The sequence below is a fragment of the Terrapene carolina genome, unplaced genomic scaffold (assembly GCF_002925995.2).
Source record: "Terrapene carolina triunguis isolate 2854851 unplaced genomic scaffold, T_m_triunguis-2.0 Scaffold88, whole genome shotgun sequence".
Taxonomy (NCBI): domain Eukaryota; kingdom Metazoa; phylum Chordata; order Testudines; family Emydidae; genus Terrapene; species Terrapene triunguis.
The window spans coordinates 47,925,102-47,941,372 of NW_020664439.1; the positions used below are offsets into that span (position 1 = coordinate 47,925,102).

The 16,271-nt window shown below is 48.4% G+C and overlaps 1 protein-coding gene across 3 annotated transcripts in view; it reads left to right on the forward strand.

Moving 5' to 3' along the window:
* TP63 (tumor protein p63) overlaps positions 1-16,271 on the forward strand; it is a 132,385-nt gene that overhangs the window by 107,988 nt on the left and 8,126 nt on the right. Inside the window, exons 4-10 of one of the 3 annotated variants that reach the window (XM_024202382.1) lie at positions 3,116-3,302; positions 5,240-5,355; positions 5,701-5,810; positions 6,559-6,695; positions 7,636-7,718; positions 8,795-8,931; positions 13,450-13,564. In XM_024202382.1, the coding sequence (XP_024058150.1) occupies positions 3,116-3,302; positions 5,240-5,355; positions 5,701-5,810; positions 6,559-6,695; positions 7,636-7,718; positions 8,795-8,931; positions 13,450-13,564 (885 nt within the window). Of the gene's footprint in view, positions 1-3,115; positions 3,303-5,239; positions 5,356-5,700; positions 5,811-6,558; positions 6,696-7,635; positions 7,719-8,794; positions 8,932-13,449; positions 13,565-16,271 lie in introns of those variants that run through there. The other 2 variants (XM_024202380.1, XM_024202381.1) reach the window with 2 other exon arrangements.

Here is a 16,271-nt window from a genome sequence, read left to right on the forward strand (position 1 = left end):
GCTGGGAGCTGCATGTGGCGTAGGAAGTGTCACGCCTGGCCCACTCCTGTGATGCGCTGAACTCCAGCCTGGGTCTGTCAGAGATGAGTACGCGGGTCCTGGTGAGACCAAGCCCCAGAATCTTCAGTACCGCTGCTTAAACAGGGGACCTCTCCTCTCCTGGGAGGAATGAATTTTTTCCAAGTTTCCCTCACTCGTTCCATTAAATGAGATCGAACACTCCAGTCCACATCATGGAAGATAATGTGCATTGTCACACAGGTTAAGGTGTTAAAACTTGGCCAGGGCGCTGGAAATATTAGGGGAAGGTAGATTCTGTCTGCTTAATCATTTCCCCTGCAGTTTTATATGGATGCAAAATTCTTTCGTTTTTGTCCTAAATCATTGTGTTAAAAACCTACTGCGTTTCTCCCCAGCGTTGGCTGCATTTCTTAGGCCAAAGTGACCCCTATGTGCATATACACACTGGGATTCTCCTGGGTGAAAATTGCTAAGATTTCACTTTTGAAAAGAACAGCAGTCACTCTTGAAAGATCCTGCTCGTAATGTAATGTTACCCATTACACCTAGTTTGTACCTACCACGGATCAGCTGAAGTTCTTCTTCCTCCTTGTTGTTTACCTCTCCAAACACTTATAGACATCTAGCTGTTGTCCCCTACAGCACATGCTTTGTCCTTATTATTGAACCATGCTGGGCTGTGCATGGTTTCAAAGCTGCCTAAGGGATTTGAACACTTAGTTTCCATTAGTGTTAATTGGATCGTTAGTTGGCTTTGCAAAGCTTAGCGACTTAATTTCTGAGCTGCGGCGCACAGGTACCACAGTAATGCATTGAATAACGTTCTGTTGCTTAACTTCCCAACATTTTAAAATGAGGCTGGCTCTTTTTTTTTAAATTTTCCTTTCTTGGGGATATGGTAGCATTCAGACTAAAATAACAGTGAATTAACTGCGCAAGGAATTACTTTTTAATAAAAAAGAATAAATACGAAATTACAGGTTAAAAAGAAGCCTTTGATAAGCCCACTGTCTAGATTTGTGTTTCGCAACCTGTCTTTTTTTTTTTTTTTTTTTATTGTTTGGCACGTTTTCCATTTCCGCAGGCTGGGTAAATCCTTTGTGTGTTTAATCTCTAGCCTGAAGGCACATAAAACAGATTGCAAAACTCCGTCTTCACATTTTAGAAAATCTGAAAACTTAAAACATTTGTAGCACCTCGACTGCAGTGGTGTCAAACTCCCGGGCAGTGGGATGGCCTTGAGTCACTTCCCCTAACTCCCCAGTTCTTCTGACTCTGGTTTTCTTGCATGTTGCCATGAGTAACCTTTGAAACACACCTAATCCCCCGAATAGCAATTGCTAATCCCTTTGCTGCCACATGACCAGCCACCTACCCGTATGTGTGCCAGGCTGTCCTGTACCGGCAGGATGTGATGGCCAGCTGGCGTCGGTAACCTGTACATACCTGTTGCCTCCTTGTTTGAACAATTGGGAGCAGGTAGATGAGCTGTTGCCGTTAAAGACATTTTAAAGAAAACAACCACTTTGGGGCTTTTGCTCGCATTCCACTATAAGAAATTAATAGAAGTCAGTGGGAGAATGCCAGCAATTTCTGTGGTTCAAGTGGTTAGGGAGGCAGTTCTGTGCTTCATAGATTCCAAGGCCGGAAGGAACAATTGTGGTCACGTAGTCTGACCTGCCTAACGCGGGCTGGAGAACTGCCCTGAAATAACTCCTGTCGGAACTAGAGCGTTTCTTTACATAAATAATAATAATAAAACAAGCTCTAAACATCCCTGTGCGTCATGAGGAGAAAAGGCCCCCAGAGCTAAGTGTGAGCGCTGCTGATTTTCTTTACACATGGATTCAAATTGCCTTTGGGGGGGAGGGGGCGAGGAGGAGGGGATTGGGGGTGTCTGTGGAAGTATTTCAGGTAGCAGAGAAGACTGGACGCTACCTTCAGGGAGAGAATCCAGCGAAAAAGAGTTTAGGCTCTGATCTAACGAAGCATTTAAGAACTTGCTTAAATCCATTGCTAATACGTGGGTGCACACGTGCTTGGCTGAAGCCAAAGGGACTTATGTGCTGCGGTGCTGAGGTGCACTGGGGCCTTACTGCGGCAGGTACACCGACGGAAGGGGGACTGTAATGGTTTTATTTGTAGCTAACGCAGCTGGAGTCTGATGTGTTCTTCATACACGTGCATCTGACTTTCAGGAGAGGGAGTTGTACTCTACTGATGAGGGCCCATGTCTTGGACTCTCTGCTCTGGGTTCTGTTCCAGGCTGTGCTGGTGACTGTCTCTCTCTCTGGGCTAGTCGCTTCAATTCTCTATGCCTGACCTCCCGATGTGTAAAAAGACACCATACGTCTCTGCGGCGAGGGGTAGTTAGCGCTTTGAGGTCATAGAGGGGCTACGTAGGGTCACCGCTAGCACGCCCCTGAGAGAAGTGCATATTGTATAAATAACATAAAATAAATACTTTGGGATGGGCCCCACTTGCGCAGTTCAGACTGGGATCTCCTTTTCAAATATCCACCGAGTTGTAGATGTGTTTAGGTCCATGATTTCATGTCGGACCACTGGGGAGATAGGAAGCCCACTTGCAAAATGTGATGATGGTTCAGATCCGCATGCTGGTCTGGTTTTCAAATGCTCCTGTGGCTCAGGGCTGCTCTGATGCAGGGTAGTTAGAATTGGGCCATCTCCATTTCTTTTGTCAGGTGCGGTGGCTGGGGGGGTTAAGATGCTTGATTACAGGCCAGGTCCAGTTCACATAGCAGTATATTGGGTACCTGACCCATTGGGTGAGGGCAGTCAGAGGCGGTCGGACAGGATGCTGGCCACATGTACCATTGGCTGTGAAACTGATGTACCTTAACCACGTCAGCCCGATGAGCCACAGGGAGCTTTGACTTGACACTTCTTTTGTGTAAAATGCGTGGAGAGTAAATGAATAGAGTGGATCCACAGCCGATGCACCGTAGCAAACTGAGTAGCCCCCTGTGCACGGGGCTGTACAGCTCACGTAATTCTGCATCGTTGGCTCTCTGCCCTCTTCCCCCAGCTGCAGCTACGGACTGATGTTTCTCTTGTCCCCCTTCCCGTCTAGTACTCGACCGAGCTGAAGAAGCTGTACTGCCAGATCGCCAAGACATGTCCCATCCAGGTCAAAGTGATGACCCCGCCGCCCCAGGGAGCCATTATCCGCGCCATGCCCGTCTACAAGAAGGCCGAGCACGTCACTGAGGTGGTCAAACGCTGCCCGAACCACGAGCTGAGCCGGGAGTTCAACGAGGGTAAGGCGAGCGTCATGCGCCGAGCCAGCACCTGCCCTCAGCCACACCCCCCATGCGCGGGCATCGCTGGGGTCGCGTGGATACGGCGTGGCCTGATGGGATTCTAGGCCCAATGTTAGAGGGAAGGTTTGCTGAGTAACAAACCCGGGAGGGCCTGATGACCCTCCCTCCTTTCTGTGTAGTTCAGGGGTGGCCAACCTGTGGCTCCGAAGCCGCATGCGGCTCCTCAGAGGTTAATCTGCGGCTCCTTGCATAGGCGCCAACTCCGGGGCTGGAACTACAGATGCCAACTTTCCAGTGTGCTGGGGGGTGCTCACTGCTCAACCCCTGGCTCTGCCACAGGCCCTGCTCCTCCCCTCCACCCCTTCCCACCCACTCCCCTGAGTCTGCCATGCCCTCGCTCCACCCCCTTCCCCACAGAGCCTCCTGTGCATGCGAAACAGCTGATTGCGGCAGGCAGGAGATGCTGACCGGCGGGGCTGCCGGTGGGTAGGAGGCACTGGAGGGCAGGAGCTGATGCGTGGCTGCTGACGTATTACTGTGGCTCTTTGGCAATGTCCATTGGTAAATTCTGGCTCCTTCTCAGGCTCAGGTTGGCCACCCCTGTGTAGTTGGAGGCCTCCCACTAATGTAGCGGTACAGCACTGGGAAGGCAAGCCTAAAATAAACGACAAGGCTGCATCTGACCCTGCACCACGCTGGCGCAGACAACCTCCCCAGACTCGCTCCCTTTCCAAGAGGCAGCTGTTCTATGCAGGAATGATCTCTGTGCTACTGGGAAAGGGATCCGGTAACAGGATGCAATATCATCTTGAGTCTTTAATCCACGTCTCAGAGATGCAGGGGTGTTTGTCTCTAGGAGGGTAACACCAAGTGCTGTAGACCGTCCTCCTATTCGTTGAGCATTATCTGATCAGGATTAATTAGTTAACAATCCGTTGTTTCTTAATTTATTACTTATTCCTGCTATTACTAGTTTGCTAGCAGTCGTTATAAAGATGTCCCAGGTTTTTAACTTTTCCAAACTTAACATCTGTGTTGTCTCTTACCCAAGTTCACGTGGGTTCGAAAAGCATCTGGTTTGGGGCCCAGATGTGTTGTTTATCTAGCACCCTAGCTGTGCATGGCAGCGGACAGATCCTGCCTTGGGGAGGTTACAATCTCCTAAACTACTAGACAAGGCAGTGCAGTGAGCCAGGGCTCTAGTTGTTTGGCCAGGGGGCTAGGGACAGGAAGAAGGGAGATAAGAGGATCGCCCAATAGGAGAGCATGCCGTTCAAAGACTGCTACGGAGAGCATTTGTATCCCTTTCTTTTCTTTTCGCTTGTACCGTGTCTCGCCGTCAGGGCAGGAGTGGCAGGAGGCAGCCGTGTTATGTAGGGTATTGATTGGAAAGCAAGTAAAAGGAGTGGGGATTTGAAGGATTCCAGTTGCTTTGTGCACAGGCTTTTCAAGGCCAGGCATGTGATGAAAACCTTCATGGAGTGGCTTTCTGGAACAAGGCCCCAAATGTGGAGCTCTCAAAGGCAGGGCAATGCTTCCTCTCGAGCTAGGGTGACCAGATGTCCCGATTTTTGGGTCTTTTTCTTATATAGGCTCCTATTACCCCCCCACCCCCCACCCCCGTCCCGATTTTTCACACTTGCTGTCTGGTCACCCGATCTCGAGCGCCAGAGAAGGATGGTCCAGTGGTTAGTATGCGAGCCTGGGGCTCAAGATACGCAGGTTCAAGTCCCTGCTCCGCTACATACTCCGTGGGCACGTCTGTCTTCCCTGCTTCCGTGAGGTGCGGTGAAAATAATAATCACATCCATGGCCATGGGAGCCAGCGGAGTAAGGAAGATAGCGTGTCCTCGGCCTGTGGAAGATCACGCTCCCCTGGGCTTGAGCTTCCTTCACAGGAAATCTTTCCTTCTGCCTCCTCCCTCCGTCTGCAGGGCAGATCGCCCCTCCCAGCCACTTGATCCGGGTGGAAGGAAACAGCCATGCTCAGTACGTGGAAGACCCCATCACCGGAAGGCAGAGTGTACTCGTACCCTATGAACCGCCGCAGGTAAGCGTGAGATCGGTGTTCTCCCCTGCCCTCTCTAACAAAGCCTGCCCCGCGCGGAAGGGAGGGGACTTCTGAAAAGCTCTTTGCTTTAGTTAAAGGAGAATTTAACTCTTTCTTCAGCCTGCTGATCTCCTCCTCCTCCTCCTCACAGAGGGGTTTGAAGCAGGACCCCGCCAGGGTCTGAACTTCCCCACGCTCTGAGAAAGCCGAAATCCAGACCCAACCCTTGTGGTTTGCAGCCCGTCTTTGATATGATGGGATAAAAGTGTAGCTAGCGGGGGAAAGAGGAATACACAGCTCCTTCCATCTGCAGTCACCCCTTTATCACGGCTTTTCTGTGTCCAGGTCGGCACAGAGTTCACAACGGTGTTGTACAACTTCATGTGCAACAGCAGCTGTGTTGGTGGGATGAACCGCCGCCCGATCCTCATCATCGTAACGCTGGAAACAAGAGAGTGAGTAGCACGCAGCAGATCGGTAGCACTGGAGGGTGGAATCGGAGAGCATTGCCCTGTGTTTGCCAGGCGACATTACTTCCCTGCTCCCATCCTGGTCAGGAGGGTTTTGTAGACTTCCTAAAAATGAGGGGGGGCGCAGAATTATTTTCACCCCTATTTTACAGGGTGATCCAGTGATCAGGGCATCAGGCTGAGCTTCAGGAGAGCTGGTGTTTATTTCCAGCACGGACTTTGCATTACTCGCAGTGAGACCTTGGTGTGTCACGTAGCCTCTGTGGGCCCGTTTCCCCATCTCTTAAATGGGTCTGGTGACGCTTGCCCACCTTTGCGAGCTGCTTTGAGATCTACAGGGGAAAAGCCCCGTCTGTGCCATGAAGCTTGGTGGAGGCAGTTGAAATGATTCCGCGTGTGTCTAGTTCTGAGATGCTCAAAGGTGGAAATTCCCGGTGGCTGCGTCGCGAACGCAAGCAGCCGTTCAGCGACTGCAGTACTATTGCAGGGATTCGCAGAACAAGCTGAGATGCAGTGATCAGTGAGTGGATCCATTTGTGTGGTTAGTAACATGTATGGGTGCACAAAGCAGGTAGCTGTTAGCCGGTCTCTAGTTCAGATGTGGGGCGTTCTGGTTGTGATCCAGGTAGGAGGAGGGAAAGTTTGCCCCTTTGTGTTGAGTTTCAATGTGCGAATGCATTGCTGGTCACCACTGGGCCTGAATTAACGCCTCCCCTCTTTCTCCTCGCTCTAGTGGACAAGTCCTAGGCCGCCGGTGTTTTGAAGCCCGCATTTGCGCTTGTCCGGGGAGGGACCGCAAAGCGGACGAGGACAGCATTAGAAAGCAGCAAGTCTCTGACAGCACAAAGAATGGCGACGGTACGAAGCGCCGTAAGTAGCTGGCACAGTTGGGTGGCTCGCAGCCTAAGCTGTCAGGGCGTGGGGAGCACGCCAGCTTCGGTACCAGAGCAACTAAGATTGGAGAAGACTGAGCTGGAGGATGTGGGGTGGAAGAGCAATCACCGCTCTCTTAGAAAAGGCTCTTTGGAGGGTTTCTGCTTGAGCAGTGAATTAAAACCACTAAACGTTAATTGCTCTCAAACAGATTGCCTTGTTGGTACAGTGAGTGGGCCGGCTATCCCACCAGCATTTCTGTCACTGGTAGCATGCAGATTCCCTCGCAGCACTGAAATCCTGTCTGTTGCGAATAGTGTTACAGAGATCCTAAATATGGAACATGGTCTGAGGGTTGGTCTGCTACCCTTCCACCGAAGGGGGACTGGACTCAAGACTCCTGTTAAGCCCAGACATTAACCCAATCAAACAGCCCTGGTTTCCTGCATGCGCAGTGTTTCCACTTAGCCAGGCCCCAGAATTTAGCTTGGAACAACAAGCTGCAGGGATTTACCTCATCAATAGATTCTACTTCTTTGCCACTCAACCCATTCTCTTAAAGAGTTATGGGCAATATGGTAATGATTCACTGGGAGCTAGGCAGCCTGGAGATGCTTAGATTCATTGTATTGTGTGGAAAGACCCGCTTCTTGTCCTGCGTGCAGTTAGTTGTGGATTTTCTGTTTGCCCAACGCTCTCTTGTTGACTCATTTCCCATTTGTCAAGGCCATTCATACAGTATCAAAGATATGAGAGTCAGCTCCGTACTTTCATAGCCACAAACAGATGCCTCAAGTCGCATTTACGCCCTGGCAGGTGCTGTTTAGCCAGCAACCTTTTTCAAACTTATGGGTCCTGAGCACAGAGATCGCATTGAAAACCCAGCGGCAGTAGACATGCCGAATTCTAATCAGGCACTGTGGGGTTTTCCTTGCAGCGTTTCGGCAGAGCACGCATGGGATACAGATGACCTCTATCAAAAAACGTCGCTCTCCAGATGACGAGCTCCTGTACTTACCGGTAAGCTTTGTACTGATTTTGGTTTTTGCCCATGTTCCTCTAATTCCTTGGGCATCATCTAAATGAATTGAGGTAAATCAGCTGCGTGTTTGGTTCTGAGTAAAATAACTACATCCATGATGCACAATTATCAACAGATTATTGGCTTTAGGGGTGAGCAATAGCTTTTTCAAATCGGCACCTTAAATTCACCCTTCAAGCGAGCAATGCGCAAGACCCATTGCTTGAATTGTTTAAGAATGGCTTGGACAAAGCACCCAAGAATGTACAAAGGGAACAGCCTGCAGTGGCGGGTGGGTGGACTGGATGGCCTAATAGATCTTTCTCCCCTCTCATTTCTGAGTTTATGAAATTCAAGTTTCCTCCAGCAATAATGGACTGGACCCTTTTCTTTCTCTCCAAGATGGATGGGTTTTTGGCTTTTATGAGCATTATCAGCACTGCAGAGAAAGTGATCAAAATGAAATATGCTGTAATAAACACACGGCAGTAATAGAAGAGCAAAAAATGTCTGTAACTGCCAATTGACTGGTTTTCTCAGTGAGTAATGTTGCCCCTGGCACTCAAAGCACAGTTCACTTAAAGGAAGAGATGGGCCCGAACCAATCTCTCAGATCCAAGCACCCCTATTCTTGGGGCATGTGATATTTAAATCCAGGCCGATCGAAATCTCATCTCAAGAGAATGTAACGTAGGATTTTCCTCTAGCACCTACCGCTGGGTTATCTCAGAGTGCTAAACAGCTGGGTCTGAATTTTCCCGGTATAGTCATATGGAGCCAAATGAAAGGCTTTGATCTAAACAACCCCCAGATGTTGAGTGTTCGTAATCCAGACCTGGATTGTGACGCTTCCGTCTATCTCCTCTGAAAGGCTGGCCCAGCAGTTATACCCACTGTACATAACATGGAACGGCAGTTTGATACCCAGCATGTGTAGCCAGTGTATTTGCATCCTGCTCTGCTGTGGTTTGTTTGGCTTTAGCAGACGCTCCTGGAGGTGGCTGGAAGTCCTACCCTGTGGCTTTGTAACTTTAGATCCAAGCGCTTGAGCTGTTACCTTCTCCCCACTGTTCAGGTACGGGGACGGGAGACGTATGAAATGCTGCTAAAGATCAAAGAATCCTTGGAGCTCATGCAGTACCTCCCACAGCACACGATTGAGACGTACAGACAGCAGCAGCAGCAGCAGCACCAGCACTTGCTCCAGAAGCAGTGAGTATGGGTCCCCAGCCGTTTGTTGGAGGGAGAGGAGGAGAGAGGGTTTCCCGGTGGTCCCCACACACTCAGCCATGGATGTGGTGGTGAAGAAATGCGGACTATCCTCTGTTTACCACCCTCTGGCAAAATCCTGCCCAATAGTAAGGCCTAGAGCAGCGTGACTCGTTGGTCAGACGCGGCAGGAGTAATCAGACATCACTAGGGATGGACTCAAAACAAATCCCTGAGTCCAAAAAGTTTAGAGGAGCTGAGAGCTAGATCCCATCTCCGCAGCTTTCTCCTAGCTCAGTAATAGGGCAACCGAACCCTCCCTCCCGCTCGGTCCAGTCCCTTGTTATCCCAGACGGTTTGCCTTTGACCTTACGAGACGCATGGCGAAGAACGGAATGCTTGCTTCTTAACTGGAATGCCCAGGCTGTGGATCGAGAGTCTTGACGTACTTTTTGTCCAGCCACTTCCATTAACCTGCCTGCAGACAGAAACGTACTGAGCACTGGCGACTGAGCTAAGCGATACGGGGTGTGGGCCGTACTCTGTGGCGAAGGGAAAATACTCCACAGCAGCAACTCACCCACCCTTGTATGAGCCGGGATTGTAAAGAACGTTTAGACCCGGCAGTTGTGCCCTCAATAAATTAGGTTTCAGAGTAGCAGCCGTGTTAGTCTGTATCTGCAAAAAGAACAGGAGTACTTGTGGCACCTTAGAGACGAACACATTTATTTGCTATCCTTGATGGACACATGCTATTCCTTAGTGGGAAATTAAAAGGGTAGGTTAAAAATTACAGAAGTAAAAAAGGGAAGGGCAGAAGTGCTGTGTCCGGGGGGTGTTTAAGGCAATATTTAGCACACGCATCAGGCCCCTCGTTTAAGGATATCAAAGGATTCAGGAGCATTAATTTGGCGACTACTTCTCTAACTTCAGAGAGAGAAGCTGTCATTCTCCCCAGTTTGCAGCTGGGGGAAACTGAGCCACCGCGAAGGCTCTGGCTTGCCCACAGTCGTACTGAGTCTGTGACACAGCTGAGGATAGACCCCGGGTCTCGTGACTTGCACTGCTTGCTTGAGAACTAAAGCAGTCAGCAGAAAGGAGCAGTGTGTATTGTATGCACCCACCCATGCAGTAGTCTTCATTCCTGCTGGTGTAGGTTCACCGGAGGCTGTGGGTGTTGCGTGACTAGAGGGAGCACAAGACCGAAGTACCTCATAAGTCCCACTTGAGCCCATAGGGTACCTAGGCCTTGTCTTGGGGCTTATGTGGTGCCTAGGCCTTGTGCGTGCTCTCTGCACAGTGGCACATTTCACCCCGTGTGTACAGAAGATGCACTCTGAGTGCCAGCCGTAGTGTTATAGGGACGTTAGCCAGGTCTTGGGCTGAAATGGATGGAGCACATAGGTCACTTGTGGGGCTTTCCTATCTACTTGGTGAGATTCCCATTACGTTTCAGCAGTCTGCATTGCATGTTTGTCTGCGTCATAAAGGCTAGCTGTAGACACAGTCTGCTTGCACCCAGAGTTACCTTTGTGGCTATAAAGATACCCCTGATACAGCTGTTTCTATATAAAAATGGTTTTGTAAGCAGAAGAGGATTGACATAAATGACACCCTTCCTCTCAATGCCGGCAGTGTTGCTTTGCCATAATTACTGTTTTTGTTCTTTCCGTATCAATGGGATGGGTTCCTGGCAGGCAAAGTTGGTATTTTTAACTTTAGAAACTGTCTGTGTGTGTGTGTGAGTCCATCCACTTAATTTAATGAAACTTCTTTCAGCACGTCTCCTGGCGCTGCTCCAGTCGTGTGTTCATTTCTCCGCTGCCAAGTGGGCCCAGATACTGTGGAGAAAGATTAAGAGCTTTTAAGAATGGAGGAGGAAAGTTACCCTTCAGCATTTGCACAATACTAACACAGTAATAGCTGAGCTCTCCTGCAAGGTGGCCTATAGTCTGTACTGAAAAGTGCATTAAAAATATCAACTTCTTAGGCTTGGTTGGCTTTCTGGTTGGAGTACTTCAGCAAACCAGCAGTACATCAGGTCAGCTGGATTCATTCCAGCACAAACAAGCAAGAACCAGAGACCTTTAGGGATAAAGAACCAACCTATGGGTTGGTGTCTGTTACCACCCACCTACGGCTTGGGGGTAAAGGAGTTTCCAAGGTCTCAGCAAAGGGGTAATGAAGAGAGGAAATTCCGGAGACGTTGACTCAATGACATGGTCTCTTCTATGAAGTAAGGTCAAAATGAGCGAATGCTGCTAATCTGGTAGGAGAGGTTTAGTCACTGCTTGTTTATCAGGGCAAGATAAACGGTGACTCATTTGTCAGGCTGTTTTTAAAGAAAAGGAAAATACTTCTGTGTATAGGGCTACACTTTCAAAAATGTGTGCCGAAGTTGCATGCACAGTTCAGAGATTAGAAGCGACAAATTACACCTGCAGTTACCCATGTGTATTGTGTGTCTGCCTCTGGTCCCACTGGTGGTTTGTGCAGCCACTGGGAGTTGCCTGCGTCTGATTGCGGGATCAGGGCCTTGGTGTGCTGCCTGTAGCTGTGTGCGCATGGCTGTGCTCTGTAATGGAGTTCTAAGCAAAGAGAAACTGGTTTCTTTCAAATGACCTTTTAGAACTATAGTTAAGAGCTGAACCCCTCCCCCCCATCACATTAAAAGTTTCATCTTAATCTTTAAAGGGGTATGGTTGAGGATTGGAAAAAGCAAAGGGGAAAACCACAACAGCAATATAGTAATTGTTCAAAAATCAATAAAATGGATCTGCTTGGAAAAATACCGTACGAGCCTGCAGTTTTCATGCAAAAATGTCGGACTGCATTTGGCAGGTAGGAAATATAATTGTCTTAATATTTTGGGAGAGAGAGAAGACCAGCCTAATGGTGATCAAAAAGTATTGCATTTGACAAGGTAATCAGAAAATATTTCACTATAATTACATTTTGACAGATACCCTTCCCTCCCTTCCTCCCTCTCTCTCTCTGTCTCATATTGCATTCTGTCTACTCATTCTTTGATGCATGGTTTTCCCTAGTTTACTGGCACGCCAGATACCTTCATGATCATAGGTGGGGGTTTAGCAACAGTTTTCATCCTGCATATGCCACAGACAAAGCCTTGAGTGCATTTTTATAAGACCAATACATATTTTAATTTGGAAGATCAGTCTACCAGCCACACCAGTTTAAAACACAGACATGCTGCATTACCAGGGAATCCTCGAACTTAGAGATGGGAAAGACCCTTCCACCAATTGCTGTATAGAGCCTTCCAATATTCTAGCTGTAAATGCAATGAGATTGCATTTCTTCAATTCAGCCAACATTTTTCGGTATTCAGTTTCGCTCCAGTACTTACTGTTCAGGTAGTGCAAACTGCCCTTAATTTGGATTGGCCATAAATTGGTTAAAGCAATTTTACAAAGTGTTCCTGAAATTAGGAGCCATCTTATCACTGTTTCCCAGCAAAGTACCTCTGTAGTATCAACATGGCCGTAGCTTGCAGACCATCGACTGGCTTTCAGTCTACGTGAGCGAGCTCCTTGTTACCTGTGCTCCAGGGAATTCATTTTTCAAGTCAGCGTCAGTGAGGCAGAGCAATCCAAGTGCTTGTGGTGATCAAACTGAGGCATGAATTTGCGAAATTGTGCTGCAGTCAGTAGAAAAATAACAATATCAGTGACGTTTCCGTTCACACCTTGGTCTAGTTGCTCACCGTTAACTGTATGAATGCTAATGGTCTGCCTTGCATGCTTTATATTGCTTTCGTGCATTGTAAGCTCCAGGCATTTGGATGGTGCTCTGACTGGAGGAATATCACAGGGAAAGGGAGCAAAAAGGTAGGGCTAAGTGGGAGAACGTAGTAGTATATTTTATTGTGCAGATGATATAGAGTCCTCCCCCCCCCCCCCCCGCACATACACCACATTTAAATAGTGTGGATCTCAGTGCTACCCTATGCATTATATTCCACTCCTGTGGCATAGAATAACCAGCCTTGGAAGGGTGGTGTTGGTGTGGTTGGTAGATTAAGCTAATGTAACCATCTTGCAATAAATTGGATTATTCTCCTGTCTGGTACCAGCCACTCTTTTAAAGTAAACAAAGTGTGGGGTGGTCTACAGTTAGAACTGGGTTTTCCCCCCAGTTATGAGAGCTTTTTCCCACGGATGGCTCATGCTTGATCAGTGTGTTGCTGATAGGTAGCTGGAATCAACACCAAAGACGTATTTGTGCCCCGTGATTTGGAAATTGAATTTCTGTGTCGGTTAGTCATGGCGCTTTTTTTCTGTTACTTTCCTTCGTTCTTGGACACTCCTACAAGGGCTGTCCGGCATGCTGAACCTTCCTATCCGAGACCCTTGCATGCAGGCCCTGAGCCACGTGGGGTTTCTATTCCTTCTAGTCCAGACTGTGATCATGAAGGTAGAAAGAAGGTGTTTCTCTTCTGGGTTGTTTATAAAGGTCCTAAGCCTTCATCTTCTCTTTTCTCTGGTTCGTCCTCTACAGTCTCCTTTCGGCCTGCTTCAGGAGTGAACTCTCGGACTCCAGGAGAGAGCTTCCCAAACAGAGCGATGCCATCTTAAAACATTCCATCCCCCCAAACCCATCAGTCTATCCATGAGCCAAGCTGGGGTTTGTTGTCCAGCTCATGGGACTAGGAACTCTGTGGCGAATAAAAACAAAAAAACCCCCAGCTTGTTAGAAACAGAAAATAGTGAAAACAATCTCTTGAAGGGACTCAAACTTTGCAAGAATAAACAGTTCTGCAGATCTCTTAGCTATAGCGTTAGCATTGGGAGGTCTGAAACCACAATGGCGCCTTCCTCAATGTATTTTTTTTTTGTAATATGTTTGTTAAAACTCTCTACTGTAACTGTTATTTGTGAAACTCGTGAGAGTTTCTCTGAGCAGGTCTCAATCGTAAAATGCCTCTTGTCTTGTTAAATTAAAGATGTTTTCACTCGGGGTGGTGGGACGGGGTTATGGTTAAGAATAAACAGCTGGGGATTGTGACCGTTGGTCAGGTAGTCCTTGTTTTAATGCTGGTCATGCAGTAGTAATGCAAGTAGTTAAAATATTTTGTACTGCTGGACAGATGGAGGTGAAAAGCACATTAATTAGCATAGGCAAGAATTTTTTTTCTTAGAAATATGACCTCCAACCTGGATCATTAATTGCCTCTCCGTGATCATAAAGGGTCTGTTCCACAGCCTGCTGAAGTCAATTGAAAGACTCATTGATTTTGTATCAACCCTACTGGGACCAGTCCAACTCCCACCGAACTCAAAAGGGTTTCTGAAGTTAACAGACTTCACTTGGACTGAGCCTATGGTGGCTTGTGAAGCCCTAATTCTTCTTAGAGGTGCTCGAATCAGTGTGGATCCCAGTCTAGGTACGCAAGGGTCTCATATGCTCAAGATAGGAATCTTCTGAGTAGCAGTATCCACTGGGCTGCGTCTGCACAGTGATCTCCTGTTCCCACCAGCCAGGAGCATAAAGTGTGTCCACAACCTCCACCCCCACACTGCCCATGGTCGTGAGACAGAGCTAATGCGTTCGCTTGCTACCCCCTGATGTTTCTTAGGCCTGGTCCACACTAACCCCCCACTTCGAACTAAGATACGCAACTTCAGCTACGTTAATAACGTAGCTGAAGTCGAAGTACCTTAGTTCGAACTTACCGCGGGTCCAGACGCGGCAGGCAGGCTCCCCCGTCAGCTCCGCGTACTCCTCTCGCGGAGCAGGAGTACCGGCGTCGACGGCAAGCACTTCCGGGATCGATTTATCGCGTCTAGACAAGACGTGATAAATCGATCTCAGAAGATCGATTGCTTACCGCCGGACCCGGAGGTAAGTATAGACCTACCCTCAGATTTAACTTATTTGATAGATTTCAATCCTAATTATTCTTCTTCACTTTGTTTTCCAGTCTGGGTATTTAACAAAAATCAAAAACAAAAAGCTGACACATTTTGGGGCTTAGCACCTTTCTCCGCTAATGGCCGACTCAAAGCTTTCAGGCTTCAAGCCATGTCCATCTTGTGATGGCTTAATACTTCTTGCTAATAACCACCGCTGTTCCTTATTCTGTCTTGGCAAGAGCCATGTGCAACTCCTTCTCGGCGAGGACTCTGAAATCCAGGGGTGTCCATCTCAAACTCTGCCTCTCAGAGCAATCTGTGAGGGTAACTTCTGGCCCAGAGGAGTGAAGTGCCACCTCAAAGAAGGATCTGACCCTGTTATATCCTCCTGCCCCCTCCAATCAGAATGTGACACAGAGGACCAGTGCCAACAAGAAATCATCAGTGTCAGGCAAGCTCTGGCACTGGAAGATGGTACAAGACAAGGCAGGACAGACCTGGCTCCTAGCACTGGTCCTTGGTCTCCCATGGGGACTTGCAGAAACATCAGCCCTTTTGGGAATGACCCACTAAACCTGCTTCCCAGGCAGAGGCGAGTGCTGCTGGCTTGGCCGCCAGCCTGGCACTGAACAAACGCTGCCTGGCATCAGCACCATTCTCAAGATGAACTCTTTAGTTGCCATCACATAGGACAGGAGGGTCAGCGATCTCCCAGCTCCCGTGGTTGATCCTCCTTACCCAGCATTCATCCGAGACACAGCAGTGCTGAGACCTCATCCTAAATTTATTTCAAAGGTTGTCTCAGGCTTTCATTTTAAACCAGTCCATCCACATGCCGGTTTTCTTTCTGAAAATCCATTCTGCTCTGAGAGCAAAGAAACTTCACACCTTTGGATGTTTCCAGAGCTTTATTCTATTACCTTGACAGAATAAAAACCCTTCTGGCTATTGTCTTATCTCTTCATTGCCATCTCTGGTGCAGCCAAAGGTCAAGCAGTCTCCTCCCAGAGACCATCCAAGTGGATCATGCTGTGCCTATCAATCTGCTCCCAAATGGCTGACGTACCTCTCCCTCCCAATATTACGGCTCATTCCACTAGAGCTTAAGCTGCAGCCTCTGTCTGCTTCGGGTATGTCCTCATATCTGAAATCAGTGAGGTTCCCAGATCCCACCACTTGGCGTCCTACCTATTCAGGAATCCGAATTAGTGAGGAAACAGAGGGTTGCGGCCTCTCTGCTCCTTGGACCCTTAGCCTGGTGGATGGGCGTCATGAGGACGCCATGGTGCAGGCATGTCTCAGCAGACACAGCTATTCAAAAATATCCCTATCTTGCACACTCGCCTCGAGTGGGATCCACACTGATAACTACATGTCCAAGAACCACAGTTACTATCAGGTAAGTAACCATTCTTTCATGTTGGTGAATGCTTCATATTGACTTCGGTTGGACTGCGCATGTGAGTA